Source organism: Bos indicus x Bos taurus, chromosome 25 (assembly GCF_003369695.1).
Source record: "Bos indicus x Bos taurus breed Angus x Brahman F1 hybrid chromosome 25, Bos_hybrid_MaternalHap_v2.0, whole genome shotgun sequence".
Taxonomy (NCBI): domain Eukaryota; kingdom Metazoa; phylum Chordata; class Mammalia; order Artiodactyla; family Bovidae; genus Bos; species Bos indicus x Bos taurus.
In genome coordinates, this window is record NC_040100.1 from 42000469 (window position 1) to 42026528 (window position 26060).

The following is a 26060-nucleotide window of genomic DNA, read 5'->3' on the forward strand; positions in this document are numbered from 1 at the left end:
GCAGGACAAAGCAGCCGTCTGCAGTGCCATCTGCCAGCCAGCCCAGCCCATGAGAGCCAGACCTTCATTCTCTCCCAACGCAGCCCAGAGACCAGAGCTGAATTATGTTTACTGAACAAAGAAGAAAAAACCGTCCCAAGACAAGCCCAGGAATGGTGCAGGTGTGGACAGCAGCAAAGGGTAGTGTTGACACGGTGAACGCAGGCCCGTCCGTTCCCTCCACACAGTCCAAAGGGGCGCCCGCCGGCAGCCGGGATGGGTGGCCTCCTCTGCAGGCCCTGCTGGCAGCCGGGCGCCTGGCCACAGATGCTGCGGCTCCCCCCACCTCACCTCCCAGGACAGCAGCCCCCGGGGCACCCACCACACAAGTCCTGATCAAGGGGTCACAGGCCAGGGAGGGGCCCACAGGCAGGAGGTAGAGTTGAGCACAAGTGTGACCTGTGGCCATGTCACCAGCCAGGCGGACGGAAGGAAGCCAGGCCTCCAGCTCAGGCTGGCTGGTGGGTCCTCGAGGAGGGGCTCAGTGTCCACCACGAAGAAATGGGTGAGGAAGGCTCTTGTGACGTGTGACCTCACATTGTGACGTGTGACCTCACAGAGGGGTGAGTCTGGGTGAGGAGCAGCTATGGGATCCCACCCAAGGCCAGGAAACTGAAGCTGACCAGAGTAGGGTCTAGAAACTCCAGGGCAAGTGGGACTGGCTCGGTCCAGACCTACCCTGGCCTCAAGGCCCAGCAAGTACTGCCTGCCTACAAACAGCTGTGTCCTCAACTAGGAGAGAAGCTGAGCCAACTTCGCGTGGCAACAGGTACAAATGGAACTGAAGGTACAGAATCTCAAGGCTGTCAGCCCCCGAGTGGGGAGAGGGCGCGGGGGAGGGATGTGGGGGTGTGCCCACTTCCTTTCCCAAGAAACCTGAGACCTGCGCGTCACCCCGGCCCTGACCCCGCGGCTTGGGGCTCACAGGGTGTCCTCCAGGAGGGCTGGTGGGCGCCCTGGGAGCTGCAGCCTAGCGTCCCGGGGCAGGTGCGCCAATCACCGTGCTCAGAGGCTGACAGTGCAGCTGGGGGTCCCCGTGACCCTCGCTGGCCCCCGCAGCCACACCCCATGTGAAGGGCCCTGTGAGTTCAGACTCAAGCCTGGATGGTGGCTCCCTTCTGGTCTCAGCCTCACCACCCTCCCCATGTTCCCAGGCTCACCCCCTCAGCAGCCGTGCGCTCACTGCGTGGCTGCACAGAGGCTTCCCTGCTGGTCCTTTAAAAATGTACAAACGTGTTACATAAATAAGAAAGGGGGCCTAGCCCCAGTCCTCAGGCCATCACCAGGCACAGCCTCCTCGGGGCCCTTCTCAGCCGCTCCTTGGGGTCCCGGCGTGCTCCACCACCATCTGCACAGCATGGTCCCCGCTGTCCTGTGCAGCTGGTCTGGCCGAGACCACTAGCCTACCAGGTGCGTCCCCCATGCCTCCCAGGAGGGGCTATGTGGCCAAAGTCCCCGGCACATAGCACAGGGCCCAGAGCCCGCCAGGAGCATTCCCAGGCTGACCCTCCCGTGGCTAGGAGATCTTGCAGTTGCTGCGCGAGCAGTTCTGGGGGGGGCTCTGCGGTGGCCGGATGGACTTGGACCGCTTGAGACTGTTGCCCTTGCTGCCGCCACCCCCAGCCCCACTGGCCAGCGAGTAGGAGCGCCCGTGCATCATGACGGCGTTCATGCCATTGGCCATTGAGAAGGACTTGAGGTGGCTCTTGATGGTGACGGGCAGCGGGAGCTTGTCGATGAGGTGCACGGGGGTGCAAGAAACGATGGCCCGGCAGCAGAGGTCCTGCAGACTGAACACTGCGGGGGCGGGGGGCGGGGGTGTCAGATGATGAGGGGTCAGGTCGTGGGGAGGTAAGGGGGGGGTCTTGGTGGCAACTGACAACCTCGCCATCAGATGAGCACAAGTGACAGAGCAGGGGCCTGGGGACTGGGAGGGGCGGTGCGCAAAGCCCCCAGGGCTGCTGAAGGGGAACAACCCCCACCCCACACCAGGCAAGCCCAGAGCAGCCACTGGGCACCCCGCCCCTGTCTCCTCCCCACCCCGCAGGGCTCGGCGGCTAGACATCCAAGCCCATAACCCTGGGTGGGAACTGAGCCTCCCTGCCACCTCGTTAGCTCTGCTCTGGTGGGACTGGGGCCTGGAACCTGTCCTCTGACTGGCGGTGGGACAGGTCAGTCCGCAGCCGCCCCTCCCCTGCAGGCCCCGCCCCCGCAGCCGGGCCCCGCCCCCTGCAGGCCCCGCCCCCGCAGCCGGGCCCCGCCCCTCCCCTGCAGGCCCCGCCCCCGCAGCCGGGCCCCGCCCGCGCCTCACCTCTGTTGGGCCTCCAGATCTTCTCCATGCCATGCCGCATCAGCACGATGCGGGACAGCTCAGTGAAGGACTCAATGACGTTGAAGTTGCACAGCGGGCTGACCTCGAAGAAGGTCATGCAGTTCTTCTCCGCGTAGGCGCGCGCCTGCTCTGTTGGGACTTGCCGCTTGAAGGCTAGATGCAGCCGGTTCCCCACCAGGATCCGGGGGACTCCGGGTGCGTGCTAGGAGGTGTGCAGGACTCAGCAGACGTGCAGTGGCAGGATGCCCCTCTGCACCCACCCCCAGCCCCCAGCTCGCAGGGCGGCCCTCCATCGATTCCGTGCTGAGGGGCCCCTGGGGGCCCAGAACCGCAACCCGTGGTGCCATTGCAGCCAGCGGCCAGCGGCTGGGGACGCACAGAACCTGGGCATGGGAGGCGCTGCAAGTGGGGGCCACAGAGGCTCCCTTTGCAAGTGGGGGATGTCGGCCCACATGCCAGGGATGGGTGTGGCCCTGGAAGGGGGTCTGGGGGAGTACACCTACCTCGTCGATCTCTTTGATCCACCGGTCAATGCCGTCGAAGGACCAGCGGTTGGTGATGTCATACACCAGCAGGATTCCCTGCAAGGCAAGTGAGGGTCTTACGAGGTCCAGGTTCCCACGGATGACGGGGTCTTGTTCAGGCTCTGCCCCGTAGCCCTCCGTCCCCATACGGGCAGGGCCGGGGCGCTCAGGCACCAGCCAAGCTGTCAGGTGGACACGCAGTTCACCCAACAGGCGGCGATGTGGAAAATGAGCTCTGAACCTTCCTCCTGCATTTAAGGGGAGCTCTGTGCACAGGGCTCAGCTAGCCCGACCTGTCTCCTCACCGTGGCATGCCCTGTCCACCGTCTGGCTGGGGGCCATCTGACTGTCAGGGACCTCAAGGGTTCGGTACTGCCTCCCTCCACGTGGGGAATCTGCTGGGATAGAACTGTAGTTTTTCCATATCTTTCCTCAAGCACACGTGCTACCCTACGTCGTCTAACAGTCACTCCACCTGAGAACGGCAGGCGCACAGGACTGCAGTGTGGGGCACTCTTCCTGGGGAACCAGGGGGTGCTGAACAGAGGTGTTTCTGAGCGGTTCCACCCACACTTGCAGAGGACGTGAGTCCGGGAGCAGCTGCCCCAAGACCTCCGCACAGAGGCTCTGCTGCGGGGACTTCCCTACCACAGCCCTCGGAGACTGCTACTCCGCCTGCCTGGTGGCAACCTCTCATGAGCCTCAGGGCCCCGGGGTCACCCCTGTCTCTGGCCTCATGTTCCACCCCGAAACAGGCTCTGTGAGAACCCACCCACCAGCATGGCTCACGCCCTCCCTGTGCAGGGAGTAGCCTTCATCTAGCCCACGTCTCCGTCACACACCAGGAAGGGGAGAGTGTAGCTGTGATGGAGGGCACCCTCCATCTCAAAATGAGGAATTCTGAAGCCTTTCCCCTTGAAACTGTGCTTCGAATTCTGGCAGATGAGGTCCTGCTAAGGAGCAGGTGGAGACCGCTTTCACCCCGGCCGGGGTGGGGTGGGGGATGGAAAGCCTGTGCAGGGCAGGGCGGAGCTGCCTGCAGGGGACACGCTGGGCCTGGAGGGGAGCCGCCCGCTGTGGGGGGATGACAGAGTCCACCAAAAGGCACATGGACCAAGGGCTGGGCCATCCGCGTCGAGTCTTTACAGATACTCAACACAGAACTGCTCATAAAACAAACATCAACAAACTAAACATGCGGTCCCCAGGCCCCCAGGCGGGCAGGGTGCACTTGCGCTCACCCACACTGCTCATGGGCACCACAGACATCGAGGGGACAAACACGGACCCGATGCCATACACGGGCAGTTTTAGAGAACAGAAATACAAACACACCACACAGAACAGGCTTCCACAGACGTGACCACCCGTGGAAGGGCTGGACGGGGACTTATTTCCTTGCTTACGCTTCCTGTGTGATGTTTATTTTTTGATTCAAGCATCTTTATTAACCTATCAATGTTACATTTTACACATAATATAAAAAGGGATCTACATTAGTACATCATGTTAATAAAGCAGTGCTCCAAAGTGACCAAGAAGCTGGGGAGGGAAAGAAATTTTCATTTTGGTCTTTTTCTTTCCACTCCAGCAAATTATACTTTCAATTAACAGCAACAAGGGTATCTTAAAAATGCTCTGCTCATTACATTTCTGTGCCTCACTGCAAATTAAGAGTAGCACTTGAGCCTTTCGGCATGTGACTGAGTCTTCACTGACAGCCCCGTCCAGGCTGGGTGCAGCCCTGGTCAGAGGGAGCACAGACGCGTGACCTCCGGGGTCCTTCAGGAGGGGGACACCTCCTCTGGGGCTGTCAGGCCCCCATCTGGCCTGGAGCCACACCAGGGCGAGAGGCAGGGGCTGCCATGCAACAAAAGGCCTGGTCGTGCCAGTCTGCAGGGTAACTGCTGAGGTGGAGGTGAGCCAGCAGCCACTGAGGCCGACCAGCAAAGGCCAGAGCTGGGCCTGGCACACTGGCCACACAGCCCGAGGACTGCTGAGGCTGTGGGGGCCCACGTGCTGACCACGGCCAAAGGCTGAACTCCACCCTGCTGTGGGCACAGCTGCCCTGAGCTCCGACCAGCCTGACCTGAGCTCCCGGCGGCCAGCAGGGTGAGGCAGCAGTACTGGGAGTGCTCCCGATGGCCGCCGGCTGGAGCCCTGAAACCGGCGTATCCGTTAAGCCAGATGCCAACAGGACATTTTCAGTGATTTCGTCCTGGCTTGTTAAAGCATCAGAAGCTGACTGCCGTGCTCCAGAACCTGAGCGGACCGTGCTCAGGGAGCACCGGGAGCAGTGGCGCTCTTCCACCACCACACCCTACTCCCGGGGCGCCTCTGGGTGGTCCTGGTTGCCAAGCCATCCAATGCACAGTGCACGCTATTTCCAAGTCCCACCGGTTCTTGCCGAAGGTCTCACCCAACCTGACTCAAGGGGTCTTGGCTGGCTGTGAGCCAACACTCTGCTTTGGTTTCCTGCCATGCAGGGGCAAGGTCAGCACTACCAGATCTGCAGCAAGACCCCCATCTCCACGCTTCTGTCTCCTTGTAACTCCGTCAGCACTAATCCATCCTAAGTGTCATCTTCATCATGAACGGGAATCCGCAGACATCCTCCCCCAGTGGAGCTTTGATGATGGCTTCCCGCTCAGTCCACCTGCCCATTCCAGGAGATTCCATATATGAAACTCCAGAGGCGCCCCCCTGGTGGTCCAGGACCTCAGTCTCCCAACGCAGGGGGCCTAGGCTCCAGCCCTGGTCAGGGACCCAGGTCCCACAAGGCGCATCTCACGGACAGCTCACCTCACCGGCAGCTCGAGCGGGCCCCAGCCAATCGCAAGACCCACCAAGCCAGTGCAGGCAGGTGGGGAAGAAGAGGGGACCCGTAACGTTTAAAAGCTCGAGCAAATGGAGAGAAGCCCATCTCTTGGGTTCAGGCTCAAGTGCACCCCAAGGCTGTTGAAGAGCCTCTGGCTGGTCTCCTAGCTGGCGCCAGTCTCTGCCTACCACCGCCACCCGTGTCCGCCAGGTCAGGCTAATGACAGAAAGGTCACAGGACGAAGGACAGCGAGACGGCCAAACTGTGGGCAGGGACCAAAGGGACCACAGACTTGGCAGGAAAGACACTTGGGACTGAGCACAGGTGGCTTCCTTGAGACCCCAAAATGAGGTTCCTGGTCACTAGGACCCCTCCAAAGGACCCCCAAGTCAGCTGTGACCTCAGAGAGCCACAGGAGTGGCAAAGACATTCTTACTGTATTCTCCCCTTTTCTCTTAACTTTGGCTCAGCTTCTTAAAACTGAGTAAGCCTCCATGGTAGAGACAGAGGCTCTGGTCCTGCCCCCGCCCCAGTTACCTGCTGCTGTCTTTCAGGCGCCCAGAGGCATCTCCTAACCCACAGAGGGTCCTGGTGCAAACCGCCCAGCACACCAGGGCCCTTCCCCACAGCAGCCACGCTCTTGCACCAGGCTGGTCAGCGGGCGCGGCTGCTGGGTCACAGGTGACACACCTCATTTTGTTACAAACATTGGCAGCGAGCCTCTGAGCACACACGGGTGACTCGAGCTGCGAGAGAAAACCTCCCAGGTGTGGGTGGGCGTGTGCACCCTTGTTGCCAAGGTAGTTTACTGAGCTTACACACCAAAAAACGTAGGCATTTCAGGTGTGACCTGTTCAATGAGTTTGGACAAACACACACTTGTGCAATCACCACCTGACCAAGGTTGGAGGGCGGCTTTTACCAGTGAGTGTGGGCTGAGTCACGCGGTTGTGGTACAGCGGCCAAGGAACCACAGGCTGTGGCTGAACGCCCCTGCCCACGCCCCACGGCGCGAGCACAGCTCTGCCCAGAAACAACCGCGTGGACGAGGGGAGCAGATGAACTGCATACACCCCACCCAGGCTGGTGTCCTACTTGGCACTTGCTGGAAGGGCGCATGTGCCCAGACCACTCACCTGTCTCCAGGAGACCAGCGCCTGGCTGAGCTCCCCTTGGTGCTAACCCAGCTGATCCCAAGCCCCAGCTCAACAGGACGCTGCCGTCCCCGGCTCCCCCCACACGCCCAGCCCATGGGAACTGGCACAGGGGACCACGGTCCCCCACGCAGGGAGCGCTGGCCGCCTGGGCCACAAGTGGCCACCTCAGACCTCAGCAACGGAAACAAGGGTCACAAGTCAGGAGACCTGAGACAGAGAGGGCCTCCCAGGAAGAGACACATGAGTGCAGCCAGGGCTGCGTCGGCGGCTGTGGGGCCCGGGTGCCTGTGAGGCCTCCGGGGACTGCACCAGGGCAGGAGGGCGACAGGACAGACAGGACCTGGGGAGGAGCAGCTGCTGATCGCACCCCGGGCCCCACGGGCCACGCTGCAGCCAGCGTGGGGCATCGACCAGGCAGGAGACCTGAGGTCAGCTTCCCAGTTGGAGACCCACCCCCACCCGCCACCCGGGCCGGAGACACACTCAGGATCCACGACTGGTTCCTCCAGCCCAGAAGCAACAGAAGCCTCCGGAACTAGCACAGTCAGCATGAGTGACACGTCCACGCCCGTTGCCCTGCAGAGAAGTGGACACGGAACGCGCTCCCCTCCCCAGGTCCCCGCAGGTGAGCCCTCAGCCAACCTGCCTACGCCCGTCCCAGAGGAGTTGGCCTGCATTCAGGGGCCCCCAGGGCCTCCTTGCTGTTCCCCGATCGCCCTATCCCCATAAACCGAGGTAACTACCCACCCCCCACCTCATTTCCTGTTTTATTGAAAGAGTAGCAATGGGTGCATCGTAAAAATTGGGAAACATTCAAAAGCAACGGGAAGAACAAAGACCTCGTCAAGAAGCCTGTGGTCTCAGGCCCAACACCCGTTGCCCCGTGCACGAGTAGACTCCCCGTCAGACCCCCCCACAGAAGAGGTCTCCTGGGCGCCCGCGCTCTCCCGCGGTCCTGGGCTGTGGGGAGGCCCCCGCACCCTTGTGTCTGCGCTGGTGCCAGCCAGTCTGCGGGCTGCCGGCTCTGACCGTCTGGGAGCAGCCGCTCCAGGTGGGACCGCCAGGCTAAGCAGGTCGGCAGCAGCACCCTTGCTCGCACCTTGGTGGAGGCCTGCACAGCCAGGAGCCCCGCCATGGGGCTATCCACCACACGCCCAGCCGCAGTAGGGAGCGGCGCTCCGGACGCTCCTGAGAGGCACCTGCAAACGTGTCAGCTCCTGCTCACCAAGCAGAGGAGGCCCAGCCTGCACTGTCCAGTCCACCATCGGGGGGCACGCCCCACCTGGTCAGAGCCTGGGCCCCCCACAGGTCCCCTGAAGCCAGTCCCCTCATGAAGGCAGAGAGTGGGCAGCTGGTCTATTCACACAACTGCTGCTTCCCTCCGTGCAGCCTCAAATCTCACACTGACGGCTGGCACACAGGCCACCAGGAGATGCCCAGGACAAACAGGGATGAGCAGGGCCCCAGGAGCCCCCGCACTGCACACAGCCCAGCCTCGGAGCTCCTCCCTGCAGGCCCACCACCACAACCCGTGTCCGCCCTCTGGCATCTGCAGCAGCCCTTCCCACAGGGCTGGCCCCGAGCCCACAGCTGCCGCGCCCTGCACAGGGTGCCACAGCCCTGCAGACCCCATGGAGGATGGCCGTGCAGGTCTTACCTGTGCGCCCCGCGAGTAGGACCTGAAGATGGTGCAGAACCGGCCCTGGCCCGAGGTGTCCCTGAAACAAAGTGGGGGGATGCGACCCATGGGAGCCCACCTGCATGAAGGACCCCGCCCCTCCCGCTCTGCATGTGCCCTGCAGACCTCCTTGGCCTGGACACTCCAGAAGACTGCCCTGTGGGGCTGGAGAACTCAAGTGCGGGGGAAGTCACACATCAACTGCGAGGGTCTCCAAACGCCCTCAATGTGGAATCTGGTAGTGGCAAGGAGGGAAGGGCCGGGGCCCCCTGGAAACACGTCTTTATGGGCAAAAGGGAGCCAGGCTCTGCCAGGACAGGCAGCCCTGACCTTCTGGTCTCTGCGTCACATGCGGTCCCGTGTCTACACGGCTGCTATACTGGTGGTTTCCTTAAGGACCCGACTGACTTCACCCCGCTCCCTGGCCCCGGCAACAAGGGAAGCACAGCAGCCCCCGCCCAGGCGTCTCGGCGCGCAGCCCGACTCACCAGAGCTCCAGCTTGACCCGCCGGCCGTCCAGCAGGATGGTGGTTGTCTTGTAGTCTATCCCTGCGATGAAGCAGAGCGCGGGTGAGAGACTCGCCTGACCAGGACCCGGTCTCTGCGGCCCAGAGGAGACAGGGCTGCAGCTGGGGAGCCCAGTGGCTCCTGTCATCCCAGGGGCCCAAGGGGGTGCCAACGCGCCAGCCAAAGGGAGGGTGGTTGGCCTCAGCGCTGGCCACGTCACACGCTTCTCAGAGCTAATGGGTTTCTGAGCTCCTGGGCTCACCCACCACCCAGGTGCTGACAACTGGAGTGTGCCTGGAGCACTGTTAATGACAAAGCGGCATCTGAAATGCTTCTTCTCTGGAAAGCTCTCAAAGAACCTCTGCTGGCCACGTCTTTACTTTTCATTTTTTGAATACTTTAAAAATTGAAGTATAGTTGAATTACAATTGCTTCAGCTATACCGCAAAGCGACTCAGTTTTACACGGTTATCTGTTCTTTTTCAGAGTCTTCTGTCATAGGTTATTATAACATACTGAATTTAGTTTCTGATGTTATACAGCAGTTCCCTGTTTATTACTTTCTCATACTTTCATGCGGAAAAAGCTAAATAAGTCCCGTCCCTGGCAGGGGCAGGGACAGTGATGGACGCATCGCCTTACACCAAGATCTTCAACTGGTGTCCGAAAAGCTGGGTCCTTCGTCCTCCTCCCTGGAGCCTTAGGCATCCAGGTTCTCGACTGTTCACGACACCTGTTCCAGGGAGGCTTGGAAATGGGCATTTTCCATGCAGACTCTGCACGTGGGCAGACTCCACCACAGCGCTGCACGAAGGGCCCGAGGGCCTTCCACCCCACTCACTGCTGGCCACATGTCAAAGCCTGGCTCCCACCCATCAAGACACTCATCAGAAGGAAAACGTAATCCACAAAATGGGACATGATAAATACTTGCAAATCACGTATCTGAAAAAGGACCAGTATTCAGAAAACATAAAGAAATCTTAAAACTCAACAAAAAGAATCCAGTTAAAAAGTGGACCAAAGACTTAAAGAGATGTTTCTCCAAAGAAGATATGCAAATAGCTAATAATCACATGAACTAGGGAAATGCAGATCAAAGCCGTATGAGACACCGCATCACACCCATCAGATAGTTATTATCAAAAAAGCAGAAAACAAGCAGTGTTGGTGAGGAGGCAGAGGAACTGGAACCCGTGAGCACTGCTGGTGGGGCTGGAAGATGGCGCCGCCAGGGGGACAGCACGGCGCTCCCTCAGAATTAAACTCAGAGTCGCCAAGGAATCCAGAACATCCATCCAACATGTACGTGTCGCACACGCATGCTTACGGCAGCATTATTCACGACAGCTAAAGGACAGACACAACCCCAGTCTCTAAAGATGAAAGAATGAATCAGCAAAACGCGGTCCATCTGTACAACAGAGTATCATCCCACCTCAGAGAGGAAGGAGAGTCTGACACATGCTGCAACGGGAATGAACACTCAGTAAAACGAGCCGGACACAAGACAAGCACTGCCTGACCCCTTCTGCGAGGTCCCTGGAGCGTGAGCCTCAGACGAAGACTGGACGGAGAGAGGCCGCCTAGGACCGGAGGCGTGGGGGAAGAGGTGCTCAGCGGGGAGTCCCAGCTGGGAAAGTGGAAAAGCTCTGGAGGTGCTGGGAGGGCGACTGAACTGTACACCTAAAAGACTTAAAATGATAAATTTTACGTGGCCTATATTTAGCCACAATTTTTTTCAAGACAGAAGAGAAGATTCTTCCACACGCACTCTCGAGCTAAAGAAACACAGAACTCGGGTGTCTCCACCGTCTTTCCTGTGCATTCACCTCCCCTCAACTGTCTGCCGACAACCCACTTTTTTAGGTGGGAACTCCTGGAATTCTCTGTTAAACGCGGAGCTCAGATTTGGCCCTGGACACCTTAGAGGGTCCGGGCTCTCCGGCTGCGTGAGCCAGACCCTATGAAGACAGTGCTGGACACAGCGATCCCGGGAAGGCCACAGACGCCCATGGCCCACGCTCCAGACAGTCACCTCTGTGGGTGCTCAGCCCAGTGGGTGCTGGCCATGGGGACCCACCCTGAGGCCGCCCCCACGAAAGGACTGTGGCCAGTGGACCAGGGCCCGGGGGGCCAGCCTGGAGTTGCAGGGAGGAGCGGGCACCCAGGGAGGGCCCAGGAGGAAGCAGGGCACAGGAAGCCACTGGGGAGCACGCCAGCCTCTGTGGCCCTGGGGCAGTGCACACGGGCACCTCGCCCACCCCCCGCCTGAGCCCGCCCAACTCCTTACTCAGGACTTCAACTCCAAAGAGGACGGCCAGCACCCAGCCTTCAGGGCCTCTGCTCAAAGCGCTGCCAGATGCCACAGAGGGCCCTGTGCGGACAGGCTCGCAGAGCTGGGCACAGGCACCGCAGAGGGACCAGCTCCGCCTTCCCTGCAGCACCGCCTCCACGCACAGCGGCTGGGCCAGACGGCCCACGGACGGGAACCAGTGGGACTCCGACCCAGGAGCCCGCCCCAGGGCCGGAGGATCCTCAGGGCAGACAGCGGGGTCCAGCTGAAAATGGCCAGGGGCCCAGCTCTGCAGAAGACACAGGAAGCCGGCAGACTGACACACTCCCTCGGAGGTTCTAAACAACCTCAAGGAGGGGCTTCCCTGGCGGCCCAGGGGCTAGGACGCTGTGTTTGTACGGCAGGGGTGGGGGTCCCATATCCCTCCGGGGACTAAGATCCCACGAACCACACAGCGTGGTTAAAATACATCTCAAGTGTGCTCTTCAAGCTCACCCTGCCGCTCACCCACCCACCCGCCAAACCTGGGCAGAAACGTACAGTGTGCGTAACAGACTCAGAAAACCCAGACACTTGAGTGCAAAGGGAGGCCCACCCGCAGAGGCAGCGCCTCCTGCAGGGACAGCGCTAGACCTCACGGCTTCCCAGCCCGGACCCCCTCTGTGACCTCAGGACCTGTCCCAGCAGAACTGCAGTCCCCCGCCCATCCTCGAGGACCAGCAGCTTCATGGGATGCATGTAACACCTGGTGGGCACAGAACACCACCAGTCCCAGCTGACAAGACGACTGCCCAGCGCACACAGAGGCAGGGCAAGGGCACCTCACACACGGGGAGGAGTCCCCACAGGACCTGGCCAGGGGCCTGGGACTGCAGACACTCCTCCAATGGACACAGGGCTCAGGAGGCCGCTGGGGGCCAGAGCAGGCCGGCTGTGTCCCCATTGGCCCCTGGCTGCCCAGGCTTCAGCTCTGCGCCTCCTAAACGGCCGGCCCCTCTGTCCTGGGGGCTCACGGGACGTCTGCCTGCTGCTCCCCGGGGCTTCTGAGGGGGCGCAGTTCACCTGACGCGGTGGCCTTCTGCATGCCTCACTCCGCCAGGCCCCAGCCACCACGCGCAGCCCTGAGCCAGGAACTGCAGCCTGAGCGTCGACTTCCACCCCGCGCCCCCGCTGCGGCCGAGTGTTCACAGCTGAGACCCCACCTTAACATCGCGTAGGGTCCGACATTTCACAAGGATGTTTCCACTTTATGAATCACATACGTCTGTGGCTTGTTCAGAATCTGAACAAGAACTGTTCACCATCTCAAAAATAATCGCGTCATGCACAGTGACACCGTCACCAGGTCCATTTTCACCGTCACCTTCTCAGCGTCGCATGGCTGTCCCCAGGCACTGCCTCACTCGGCCACAACCACCTTACGACTCCGCCCGCGCCCCTTTGTCCTGCTCCACGTTACGGACGTGTGTGCCGTAGCGACGAGTGTGGGCAGAGCAGGTGATCCACTAGTTCCACTCCTTTTCAGGACAGTCAAGGGGATGCTGCAGAGACCTGTCCGGGAGGGCCGACGCCTGGGACCCCGCGTCCCCTGGCCCACGGGACCCGCCCGGCAGGGAGGCGCACAGCCCGGGAGGCAGGGATGCGACAGGAACTGCCCGGCACCGACGCTTCCGCCCTCCCCAGAGGTGCTCAGAGCAGGGCTGGGAGGAGGAGGCAGGTCGCTCAGGTCCCATCCTGGCAGGTGCCCACGTCCTGGTGATCAGGGAGTCTATCGGGCACCCCTTAGGCCCTGATAGCCAGTGCACCAGGGGCTGGGACTACGTGCACAGATACACAGGAGGAAGGCCAGGGGGCCCCAGCCAGCAGGAGGAGCCCCCCGCGGCCCCAGGGCCCTCCTGTGGAGGACGGCCTGGTGCGGGGTTCGCCTCCCTCGGGCCCTTCTCCCCGCAGTGCAGCAGGCAATCCTCCCTTGGGACCCACATTTCCCACACCTGCGGGCACAGACGCAGGACAAAAGACCTTGAGAAAACCCACCTTCGCTCGAGCCCTGTGAAATAACAAGGTCAGCAGGGTGAAAGGGACAAGCAGCATCAGTTCTCAGCTTTAGCCTGCGCACCAACCAAGTCCGTGGGTGTTCAGAAGCCCAGGGTTCTGCCCTCCCTGGGAGCAACAGCTTTCAGGAGCAAGACCACCAGGCACAGCCTGCCTGACCCCTGGGGGATGGGGGGCATTTCCCATGCACCGGTCCAGGCTAAACTCAGACCCGTCTGCAGGACCGCCAAGGAGGGGTGCCCCACCCACAAAACAACCTGCCAGCCCTGCTTCCATCTGAACTTTAGTCTTTACAGAGGAATCGGCAGCTCTAGTGTATATCCACCAAGGCACTTCCCAACAAGATGAAAAGCCACAGGACAACTTGTTAAAAATTCATAACAGTGAGAAAAAAACAAGTGACGAAGACTGGGTTAAGAACGAAAGAGAAAATGCTGATCAATGCCTTCCCTTGCGCCTGACACGGGCGCACAGCTCCCGGGCATGGAGGGGCTGCTGTCACCCTGCCATCCCTGCACGGGAGGAGCTGGTCTCCCAGCACGGCCCCCAGACCGCTGCTCCCCTCCTGGACCCAACATGATGCCAACGCCCAGCGTCAGGGTGCTGCCCCAAACCCAGACAGGCAGCCGCTGCTCCTCAGAGCTACTCCTTAGGGAGGGAAAACCAGATATCGCCAAGTTCCCAGAGACAGACAAAGGCAAAAAAGGCCTAGGTCCTTGCGGAACCAGAAACAGCGTTCAGCAACAGCGGCAGACGTGCAGAAGTGCTGGGGGCCGCACATGGCACTGCAGGCAGCGCCAGGCCAAGCGGTCCTCCTGACACACCTGACCAGCCCTTGCACACCCTCTCCCCGGGGGCGGGGGGGACAGCAAGGCCTCTCTCTGCCACGTGTGCCTCCTTCCAGGGCACGCGGGGGGCAGAGGAGGGTCTCCCGCAGTGTGGCGGGCCCTCACAGGCAGGCACAGGCCTCAGTCCTCCCGAGAGTGATGGCGGTCAAACCTGGTTTCTGCTCCTCAGAGAAAGGCCCAGTGACGATGGCCACTCCACGATCACACTGCACAGACAGCCCTGCGGCTCCGTGAAGCAGGAGGCTCCTGGTGAGAGGCCTGTGCCCTGGAACGGAGGCCGGGCACCACCGCTGACAACACTCAAGCTCAGCGGGCCTTTGGCCTGGCCCACGAGTGCGCAGAGCCCCCGAGGCCCAGATTCCTGCCCCACAGACACGTGCATGGTGCTTTGTGGTCGGTTCGGAGCTGAAACAATTCCACAGTCTGGGACTCATGGACAGCAGACATTTATCCCCCACTGTCTGGAGCCCGGGAGAGCACTCAGCACGGGGGATCCAGCATCTTTGGGGGTGGCTGCCCACCATGTCCTTGGGCGGAGGTGGCGAGGGAGCCCTCCTGACCAGATCACCTACCGAAGGCCCCACCTCCTAACACCATCTCTGGAGTCAGGTGTGAGCATGTCAATTGCGGAACGCCCGCCCAGTGCTGGCAGGGGCAGAAACACGGACGTGCGCTCCGCTGACCAGCCTGCAAAAGCCGACCAACACCAACAACCCAAAGACTCTTCCATAGGGCTGTGTGGTCCTAGTCCTGGAACCTGAGGACACGCTTCCCACAGGGCGAAGGGCTCGGCCGACACGATGGGTCCCGGGCCTCAAGAGGGAGAGGACCCCAGGCTCCCCAGCCCGATGTCATCACAAGTCCTCAGAGGTGGGCACCCCTGGCCAGTGAGTCTGACAGATGCGATGGAAGGAGGGCCCTGCCCTGGCTCTCAGAGTGGAAAGGGGGACCTGGTGAGGAGCGCAGGTGACCCTGAGGGGCTGGGACAGCCCTCTGTCCACAGCAAAGGAACAGGGACTCAGCCCCATCTGACTGACTGCTGCGCCTGCAGAGCAGCAAGATGGCGAGTGACGGCAGAGGGAGCGGCCGGGGGACAGGCGACCGTGGCAGTGGTCTCAGGGAGTGCCCAGGGGATGGGTGACCAGGGTGGTGGTCTCAGGGAGCGGCCGGGGAATGGGTGACCACGGTGGAGGTCTCAAGGAGTGCCCGGAGGACAGGCGACCAGGGCGGTGGTCTCAGGGAGTGGCCGGGGGACGGGTGACTGGGGCGGAGGTCTCAGGGAGCGGCTGGGGGACGGGTGACCGGGGCGGTGGTCTTAGGGAGCGGCTGGGGGATGGGTGACCGGGGCAGTGGTCTCAGGGAGCGCCCGGGGAACAGGTGACCGGGGTGGGGGTCTCAGAGAGTGCCCAGGGGACGGGCAACCGGGGTGGGGGTCTCAGGGAGTGTCTGGGGGATGGAAGATCAGGGCCGGGGTCTCAGGGGACGGCTGACCACAGCGGGGGTCTCAGGGAGTGCCCGGTGGGTGACCAGGGCGGGGGTCTCAGGGAGTGCCCAGGGGACGGGCGACCGGGGCGGGAGTCTCAGGAAGCGCCCAGGGGATGGGTGACCGGGGTGGGGGTTTCAGGGAGCGCCCGGGGGAACGGATGACTGGGGCGGTGGTCTCAGGCCGTTTCTAGTAACAACTCGACAGGGTCTAAAACCCGCCTGCTGGGAGGATTTACCAGGAGGCGGCCCTCAGCACGGTGAGTGTGGAGTGCCCGCAGCCCTCACGCCCTCCCCGTCGGGCAGAAACTGCACGTCTGCTCTGGAAAGCTGCCAGGCGGTGCCCACCCCCAGCACTCACCGCACCCCTGACGGAAATACGCGTGCTCACTCGCCCAGACACATGTCAGAATCCGCACACCAGCACCCCTCAGGGTGACCCAGACATGGAAACCCGCTGGTTGAAATGAGAAGACAAGAGAGGCCAAGTCGTACAGCTCCGCTTACAGAAGTTCAGGCAGGAGAAGCGGGCCGGAGGGGACGCGGGGTGGGGCAGCTGGGGCCTGAATCATACCATGATCAGGGCCACTCGCTGATCTGCTGACCACAGCAGATCTGCCCTTCTCCGGCGGCGCAGGGTCGGAACCACAGGTGCAGGCGGCAGCCCGTCACAGGCCTGGAGGGGACAGAGCGGATGCCCTTGCACACGGGCACTCGGGCTGGGGAGGAGCTCCAAGGAGGTCATGGGCTGGCTCCTTTAACACCTTGAAAACCACATGAAACCAAATCAAAGCAAAAGCTTTCTGCTGTCAATGAAGAGCAAGCCATGTTTCACACACGAAACTTGTTATTTAAAAAAAACAACACAACACCCTACCGATAATCCCAAAACTCAAAGGTGACCATTAACGTTCTTGAGTGTTTCAGCCGATGATTCTGCCCTTTGTCTTACACAGCCTTGACAAGATAACAAAGGCTTTCCTAACCACTGAATGTTCATTCACTATTTCTCCACACCAGCATTTTTAAAGGCTCCACAATATCTCACCCTACCACTTCCATATGTCCTTGCCAGACCTGTGGGCTGCTTCAAGTTTTTCATTTTTATTTTTTTTTTTAAAAAGAAAAAAGCTTTGCTTTCCTGCAGATGTGCCCCTTAAATTCCTCAGGGTGGGTGCCTTACCACTCGCAGGAAGCGGGGCTCATCCACGTCTGGACACAAGTGGCTGCACGCCCGGCGGGAAAGCAAGCATCCTCTGACCTGGGCTGTGCTGAGCTCATGGGCGAGCACCCCATCCCGCTGCACCTCAGGGCTGAGCGTCTTCCCATGTCCTCCCCCTGAAGCCTACGTGTTGCCAAGTGCCAGAGAGGAAAACACTCCCAACTATGACAGCATGACCAAGTTGCTCCCATTGTTAAGGCATGTGGGTGCTGCTGACGCGGTCCAAGTCAAATCACCACAGCCCCATGGTGTGTGTGTATGCATGCGTGCACACCCGCAGCTGACAGGCCTCTGCAGCCACGTCACACCTGAGCCCTGTGTTCAGGGACACACCTCCCGCCCAAACTGCATCGGTGGGAAGATCAGAATCAGGCAGTTTGAGGACAGACATCGGACCCAGGAAGGTAGGGGCCAGACGGCGGGGAGGAGAGCACTGAGCCACCACAGCCCCGGGGCAGCACGGCCCGCAGGGCAGGCGCGGGTGGCCAGCAACGCTGCCACACTGCAGCACCCATGGCCCCCGCAGTGGCTTCTGGACCTGAACACGGAACCTCGGTGCCCCTCAGATGGACGTCTCTGCGTTCTCAGGCCTGCACACCCCATCTCATGCACCATCCCTCCCCATCCCTCCCAGAGAGGCGCGCACAACCCTCATCCGCAGGCACCCTCCCCACTTCGGACCAGGTGCTCCCCCGGAAGGGAAGGCGCAGCCGGCTGTCTGCTCAGCTCATGCCCCCAAGAACTGCCCTGGTCCCAGGACATCTGCCCACTGAGGATCCACGGTGCCGTGCTCAGTCTAACCCACAGAACACACCAGGTAGCCTTTTGGGCTCACAAACACATGTTTATCACCAGCCAAGATCTCTGTCCAGGGGCTTCCCAGGTGGTTCAGGGGTAAAGAATCTGCCTGCCAATGCAGGAGACCCGGGTTCAATCCCTGGGTCAGGAAGATCCCCCGGGGAAGGAAATGCTGGTAACCCACTCCAGTATTCTTGCCTGGAGAAGCCCATGGACAATGGAGCCTGGCAGACTACACTCCATGGGGTTGCAAAGAGTCGGACACAACTGAGCAACTAAGCCGCACAAAGACCTGTGTCCAGGGTTGGCACTGACTCCTTTGCACCTGCTGTGGGCAGAGAACCAGCCCACTCCCAGGGCTCGGGCCTTCCCCGCTCTGCTCTTCCGTCTGAGGACGGGCATCCTCTCTGCCATGCCCTCTGCACGCCTTGACTCAACTAGGCAGAGTCCACCCAAGATCCTGGAAGCCTGCCTGCCGAGCAGCCTCCCCGTGTGTGAGCACATCCCCTGAGCGCTCCTGGTGGTGCCCACCGCCCCCATCGGGGCCAGTCTCCCTCACCGTTGTTTCCGCCCCCCTGCTTCTGAAGGACGCATGTCCACAGCCAACGAGGGTCCGGACATTCCAACCTCCACAGAAGAAAATGGTCCACCATGGACACCAGAACCTGTTCATTACTACCAGATCCCGAACGTGACTGAGAAACCTCAGTTACCACCTTACACTCAAGAGTTCAAGTTCACCTTTCCTGCATGCCCAGTTGCTCAGTCCAGCTCTTTGTGACCCCGTGGACTGCAGTCCGCCAGCCTTCTCTATTGAATTTCCAGACAAGAATACAGGAGTCGGTGTCACTTCCTCCTTCAGGGGATCTTCCAGACCCAGGAATCGAACCTGTGTCTCCTGCCCTGGAAGGTGGATTCTTTACCACTGTGCCACCTGGGAAGCTCAACTTCACTTTATTCACTTCTATTTCCCAGCTCGTTCCCAAAGGACTGACGAAGTCCAACTGCCCATCCTGAGAGTGACCTGCGCATGGTCTCTGACACCCGCACGCAGTTCCAGCGTGCTCTCCAGAGCGCCCAGGTCAGCATAGTCAGCCCAGCGCCACCTCCCCTCCCTCCCGCGTTCCTTCTGCAGCACGCTCCAGGTCAGGGTGCCGGACACTGACATCTTCCCCACATTCTCCAAGCGACCGAGGGATGATGTCCCAACTGATGTGGTCCTGGGCCCTGTGAAAGGTGTGTCCCCCGCACTAAGTACTGCCCACGCCCAAACCAGGCAAGTGGCCACCTCTTCAGGGAGCAGCCACTGTGCACCTGGTCAATTCCTGGGCTGCACCGCAGATATGAAGAGCTGCAGTGGAGGACTGTGGTCATCGGGGAGAAGAGCCAGGCCCAGGCCCAGGGTGGAGATGCAGCCAAGGGTGCAAGCACAAGTGTGAGAAGGGCTTGCCGCTGCACTCTCACCCCAGAACCCGGCACCCGACAGAGGGAAGGCAACCCCGAAATCACTTAGCTCCAGACTGCGGTGCCCAGGAAAACACAAAGGAAGAGAAGAGACTGGGAGAGGTTGGGCGGTAACCATGAGCCCAGGGGTGCCATAGCAGGCTGCCCGCTGTGCCTCCCAGGCGCAAGTCTCCTGCCAACACTAGGGACAAGGCAACGGAGAAAAGAGCAGGGGGCACACCCCAGCACGACAGCTCCGGGTCGGCACTGAGGATGGAAACCAACCTCCAGCCCCAGGAACAGCTGGGCCTGTCCAGGGACGCGGCACCACACTGGGTCGCAGAAACAGAGAAATAACCATCAGGGCAGACCCCGGGCAGGCCACCCCTCAAACCAGCTCGCCCCTCCGGCCCCTCCATCTCTTTCCTTCCCTCCCCCACACCCCAGGTTCAAAGGAGGCACACACTCAGCAGCACTGACACCAGGAGCAGACAGTGAGGACGGAGCTGTGCCTTTTCTCCAGCTTCCCAGAACATGGGTGCGTCACGACGATGTGTCTTCCCGCTACCCCTAACCCTGAAGACTGTGGGAGCCAGGGTGCCAAGGGCGGAACTGCCCTCTGTGAACGGGCAGGGCCCGAGGGGCGGCAGAAGGCTTCCAAGCACTGGACCCAGTAGTGTGGACAGTGTGGGAGCGGAGTCTGTGGAGCCCTGGGGAGAAGACGCTGGGCCGCCGGCGCCTCCCGCCAGCTGCCTCTGTGCCAGCAACTCCCAGCTGCCTCTGTGCCAGCAACTCCCAGCGGCCGGTCCACAGGAGCCAAGTCTTGCCACAGGCACGGACCCTTCCTCTGGCCCCATGGCGGGGTGTTAGCAGAAAGGAATCTGAGCTCCCAGGGAGCGGGGATCGAGAGGACCACCCGTGAGAGGCTTCCTTCACCGTTTCTGGCTGACCCGCACTGGCCCAGGCCACTGGGAGTCCCTGAGTCCCTGCCGTCTCCACGCCTCAGGCAGCGCTCCGCCTGTCACAGGAAGGAGGCGGGTCCCCTCTCCACCTGTGGCTGTGTCCCCAGTGCTCACCACACCCGGCAGGAGGACCCTCGGCAGCAGAGGTCTCGTCTGAGAAAACCTCTGTTGCCCTGATGGCGCCCTGGCCTCGGGATCTGCCGGATACGCACCACCAGCCTCCTGGGCATCGGCTCCGGGAAGGTGACTCAAGAGTCCACCATCCGCGCCTGGAGACACCCAGCAGTGGCGGTGGTGGCCTCCCGCTGGCCCTCTTGCCCTTAAAACGAACCCAGGGCCCTACTCTCGCTGAGGCTGGGAGCATGTGCTCGGGGAGGTGGGACAGACCTCAGCAGGGGGGGCCCGGCCAGCCCAGGTAGCCCTACGACCCTGACAGTTCTGAAAGGAAAGGATGGAGGAGCAGCGTCCACAGTCTTAGCCGCCACAGGCCAACAGGATAGTAAACAGCCTCCGCAAGAACCCAAGACACAAAGAGTGTGGAGGACGAGGACGCCAAGAAGCAGAATTCCTCAGGAAAGCCAGCCTTGCCGGGAGCACGAAGGTCCCGGGGAAGGAGCGCCAGAGCCTGGGAGGGGCCGCGCTGCCCCGTCAACCGCGGACGCTGAGAGAAGCCCAGGCAGATGCCAGCGATGCCTACGTGCCGTGTTTGGGCCACAGGTCCGGGAACGTGGACAGAACGTTTAATCCCGTCAGGAGCGCGCGTTTTCCTCCTGCACAAGGTGCTGATGCTCGGAGCCCGGAGCCCGGAGCCAACCGCCTTCCTCTGAGGACGCCCAGGTGTGCACACCTGGAGCGGCCGCGCGGCCAAAGCAAGGCCCTTCTTCCTCGGAGGCCCGAGACCAAGCCTCCGCCCCAGAGACGCCGCGGGCCGCGGCGGGCCCCGGGGAGCTAGGGCGCTGATCCCCGGCCCCCGCCCGGCGCCGGCCCGCGGCCAGGCAGACGCAGGTCGCCGGGCGGCGTCAGGTGCCGGCTTACCGTTGCTGTAGGCGTACGGGGACTCGGCCGCGCCGTCCTGCAGGCTCTCCAGGATCTCGCCCTTGCCCACGTCGCTGTCGCCCACCAGCAGGAACTTGAGCAGGTAGTCGTAGCTCTTGACCGGGCTGCCCTGCGTGCCCATCGTCGCTCACGCGCGCGCGGGCCTCGCCCGCATTCCCACGGCGCCGCGGAGCCCGGCGGCGGAGGCCTCCGGCCGACCTGCGGGCGCCGGCGCGGATGAGTGGGGCTAGGGGACGGCGAGGCCGCCCAGCCCACACCTGCTCCACCGCCCCCGCCGGGCCTCTCCTCTCCTCGCCTCAGCGTCGCCGCCGCCCCGCCGCTTCCCGCAAGGCGCCGCTCAGCCCCGCCGCCCCGCCCCGCCCCGCGCGCCGCCATTGGTCGTCCGTCATCCCCCTTCCCACGGCCATTGGCCGGCGGCCACGTCCTTCAGCACCACGGGCGCCCCCAGCCCCTGCCCCCGCTTCCCAGACTTCGCCGCGAGACCTTCGCGCGCCCCGCCCCGCCGCCGCCCCGCCCCCGCGCCGTCGGTCATGCCCCGCCCCCTCCCCGCGGCCATTAGCCCGAGCGCAGGTCCATCACAGATGCCCCGCCCCACCGCTTCCCAGGCCGCGCGGAGAAGCCCGCAGATGCTCCGCCCCGCCGCCGCGCCCCGCCTTCCCGCCGTCGCCATTGGCCCTCTGCCGCCCGCTTTCCCGGAAGCACTGGTCCGCCTGCACGTCCGTCACAGCCCCGCCGTCCCCGCTGCGTCCCACAGAGCATCGCGGACTCACCGGCAACCCTACCCCGCGCTACCACGGCTCCTCGGCCCGCCCTCCACTTCGCCACTGGCCGCCGCTGCAGCAACCCTCCCACAGCAACTGGACCACCCGCACATTGGTCTCGGCCTCTGAGCCCGCCCCCCTTCCGAGATGCTCACCAATCAGGAGCCTGGAGCTCCAGGTTGTTTGCATACGCCCCTCCTTCCGCGTACGGAGCAGGACGGCGGCCGTCCCCAAGACGGGGTGAGGCGGCTAGGCGCGGGAAGACTGGGGTCTCGGGAAAGTCGCGGCCGCTGCCCCCACGAAAACCTCGGACGGGACGGAGCGGCCTGTTTGCTTCAGCGCCCTCGGAAGCTGCACTCTTCGACAAGGGGGCGTGGCGCGGAGAGGAGAGCCAATCGGCGCTCGGAGTGGCCTCGGGAGGCGGGACTTCCGCTCCCGCGTGGGCGCCGGGGCGGTGAAGTATGGTGTGAGGAGGGGGCGGGCCCGGAGGACCGAGGAGGGCGGCGGGCGGCGGTGAGGATGGTTGGGCGGCGGTGAGGATGGTTGGGCGGCGGTGAGGAGGGGATGCTCGGGGGCGGCGAGGGGACGCGCGGGTCATGACGGGGGCGCAGGGCCCCCAGCGCAGCAGGTCCGCTCCGGTCCTTCGCCTCTGCTTTTCCCCTGGCAAGGCCTGCAGTTAGACAGCGGGGCTCCGATGGCCGGACTCTGCGGAATGGCGGGCTCATTGCTCTGGTTTTCCTCCGGCTCCAGAGAAGATGGCACTGCCGGCTCGTAGCTGCTGTGACCGGGTGGGGGGCCCAGGAAGAGGGCCGGGGCGTGGGGCTCTGAGGTTTGACCAGGGGGCCTCCAGGAGGAAGTGACTTTGGGGTTGTTTACAGGATGGATTAGAAATGCGTGTGAACCCGTGTGAAGATAACAGTTTTACTCTTCAAGATGGAAAGTAAAGCAAAATAATACTCTTCTCCCCATTGGATCAGCAATGTCACATGTGGGCCACGATGTGGGGAACAGCTCTCTGGGAGGGAGGTTGGACAGCCTAATAATCCCGTGTCTTGTTTAGCCTGGAGAAGTTGTCAGAAACAAGCTCAAAGAATCACTGTAGAGCATTGTAGTGATGGTGAAAGTGGTGAAACCGCCTAGACCCGGGATAGGGTGCCATTAAATCAACCAGGTTTACGCCGCCCCTTCAGTCATTGAGGTAAACCGCGAACAATACTGACCTGAGAAGACAGACAAATGACAGTACAGTTATACCCAGTGTAACTTTAACAGGAATGTTTTAAAGTTTTAATTTGTTTCATTCTAGATTTGTGTGTAGAGAAATATAATGTGTGCACAGGATGAAGTCTGGAAGGATGCTCACCAAATGGACAACATGGTTTCCTTTGGGGATGGAGAGTGGTGTTCTCATTAATAAACATTTTCCCGGGAACATATTCCCACATGACATGTAGTTAACAAAGTTTAGCATATGGGCTTCCCTAGTGGCTCAGTGGTAAAGAATCCACCTGCCAATGCAGGAGACATGGGTTTAATACCTGGTCGGGGAAGATTCCACATGCCACGGAGCAACCAAGCTCATGCGTCACAATTACTAAGCCTCTAGAGCCTGGGAGGCCAAGAGCCTGTGCTCCGCAACAAGAGAGGCCACTTCAGTGAGAAACCCGCATACCACTAGAGAGTAGCTCCCTCTCTCTGCAACCAGAGAAAAGCCTGCACAGCAACAAAGACCCAGCACAGCCAAAAATAAACAAAATTTTTTACAAGTCCAGCATAGAACTACCATACAATGCAGCAATTCCTCTCCTAGAGAAATGTAAACATACTCTTAAACAAAAACTAGCTTATGAATGTTCACAGCAGCATTACTCACAGTAACCAAAAGGTGGAAACAACTGAAACATCCATCAGCAAATCAACAGATAAACAAGATGTGGCGTATCCACACAACAGATTTTCATTCTTAAAAAGGAATAAAGTGCTGATGCCTACTACATTTATATGAAACATCCAGACTAGGCAAGTCCACAGAAAGTAATCAGTGGTTGCCAGGACCTGGGGGAGGGGAAACGGCGAGTGCCTGCGTCCTGGGCACAACGTCTCTTTGGGATGATGAAAATGCTCTAACTGGTGACGGTTACACTACTTGGTAAAGCTATTGAAAACCCAGTGACTGTAGGGACTTCCCTGGTGGTCCAGTGACAAGGACTCTGTGCTCCAACGCAGAGGGCCGGGTTCGATCCCTGGTCAGGTCCCACATGCTACAACTAAGATCCAGTGTGGCCAAATACAAATATTTTGTAAAACTCAAGAATTGTACACTTGAAATGGGTGAATTTTGTAATATGTAACGTATGCCTTAATAAAAACATTGAAAACAGTAAGTCAGTGAAAAGGACCCGCACTGGCAGAGGCCATGTGTGTTGGGGCTCCCTAGAAAGACTGCATGCAGAGGGGACAAGCACATCAGCACAGCAACTAGGCCCCGAGGACAGCTCAACTGGCACGTGTCCAGGAGGTGAGCAAGAGGGCACCAGCAACTCTTCCTAGCGGGTCACCAAGCCTGGGCCATTCTCCAGCAGTAGGTGGTCTTCACAGGGAGCAGACCTCTGCGTGGCCAGGGCACGACTGAGTGACCACCCCCACAAGCTGCAGATAACCTGCAGTGAGCCGCGTGGACTCTTGTCATTTCACTTTGGTGGGGCACCTGGGGAGGCCTCCTAAGGAGGCCTGGTCGCTCTTTTGGGTGCACAGCACCCGGTGAGCACCGGGCCCTTTCTCACCTGCCTGCAGGGAGAGGCTCGGTACCCTCCTAGCTCTGGGGCACTCATGGGCAGGGGGGTGAGCAGGGCCATCTGGTTCACTCAATCTACAGAGCAGCCATAGCCTGGATGCTGGCCCATGGCAGACAGGGCCGCCAGCATGCCAAGACAAGGCACATCCTCCCACAACACAGTGTTCGCAGAAATGCCAGCCCGTGGGTGGAGTCTCATTAGTCCTCAGCTGGCAGGGCTGGGGAGCCGCAGCCAAGCCAAGCCTCTCCTGCAGAGGTCACTGCACCAACCTTGGAGCCCACCTCTGCCTGGCCTTGCCTTCTCCCTGCTCGAAAGTCACTCCTCACTGGTGGTGACATTTCTTTCTTAGAGTCTGAGGCTGCTTGGAAGGGATGGTGGGTGAGAAACTGTTATCCCACTTTGAAGAGAATTTTAAGTCAAAACCACCCTTTGTACCTCAGGACTGGGGGCCCCCACTCCCTGGTTCTCCATTACCCAGGACAAAGTGAGGCCACTGGGTCCTTACCAGCACAGCCTGTGCAGCAGGCGCGGCCACCCGAGACCTGTCTGCGGAGTCCAGTCCTGGGAGAAAGATGCAGCAGCCTCCCAGGTGCCTCCTGTCCTGTGGACTTACAGTTTCCAGTGCCACTGTCCTCTCTGGCCTCTGACCTCCTGGCCCCAGGGCAGAAGGGGTTGGCAAGAACCCACAGGGTCTGGAGCCAGGGGGCCCAGACAAGGGAGGGATGGTGGAGGGGTGCCGTTCCCTGAGCCCAGCAGGCCCTGTGGGTGGAGGAGCTGGCCTCCACGTAGCTCATGCATTTCTGCAGGGATGACCTTTGAGGAGCCTGAGGCCAAGGACACAGCAGCCCAGAACAGCCCTCTGCTCACGAGTCCTGGGTCAGCCCCGCAAAGGCGCCCAGGTGCTGGGTGGTCAAGGGTCACTCTGGGCCCCTCTGGTGAAGAGCCTGACGGTGTCCCCTGCAGTTCCCCCATCCACTGGCCGGGGCCAGGATAGGGGCCAGGCCCCCAGACCCAGACTCTATCCAGAGAGGGGGAACAAAGAAGTGGTCTGGGGCGTCTCCCCCTCCCCACTGAGTAGGGCCTGGGGTCCACCCATGGGGTGAGTCACACAAGTGACTGACACAAGTCACAACAATTGGCCCGCTGGTTACTCGACCTCCAACCCCCGGCCTGGGCCTGCTGCCAAGAGAGGCCCCACTGAAGTGCCTCAGATGGAGGGCGCTGGAGTATGTGCACGCCCAGCAAGAACCAGCAGGGGACGCTGCAACCAGTGGGCCAGAGCAGGAGGAG

The 26060-nt window shown here is 61.2% G+C and overlaps 1 protein-coding gene and 1 long non-coding RNA gene across 3 annotated transcripts; one reads left to right on the forward strand and one right to left on the reverse strand.

Annotated features, from left to right (window-relative positions):
- Positions 1 to 89: 89 nt before the first annotated feature.
- RAB40C (RAB40C, member RAS oncogene family) lies at positions 90 to 22218 on the reverse strand. 2 transcript variants are annotated; one of them, XM_027528061.1, is made up of 7 exons: positions 22131 to 22218; positions 21194 to 21412; positions 9037 to 9097; positions 8528 to 8588; positions 2875 to 2952; positions 2351 to 2573; positions 90 to 1836 (listed from the first exon to the last, which is right to left on the reverse strand). In XM_027528061.1, exons 2-7 carry the CDS (start codon positions 21333 to 21335, stop codon positions 1556 to 1558), a joined length of 846 nt encoding a protein of 281 aa, XP_027383862.1. In that variant the 5' UTR covers positions 21336 to 21412; positions 22131 to 22218; the 3' UTR covers positions 90 to 1555. The 2 variants fall into 2 exon arrangements, with proteins under 2 accessions (XP_027383862.1, XP_027383863.1); XM_027528062.1 differs by lacking the exon at positions 22131 to 22218 and adding an exon at positions 21985 to 22070.
- On the forward strand, positions 22203 to 24359 carry LOC113883908. Its single transcript, XR_003508760.1, has 2 exons — positions 22203 to 23173; positions 23282 to 24359. It is a non-coding gene; the product is annotated as an uncharacterized LOC113883908 (long non-coding RNA).
- Positions 24360 to 26060: the final 1701 nt, after the last annotated feature.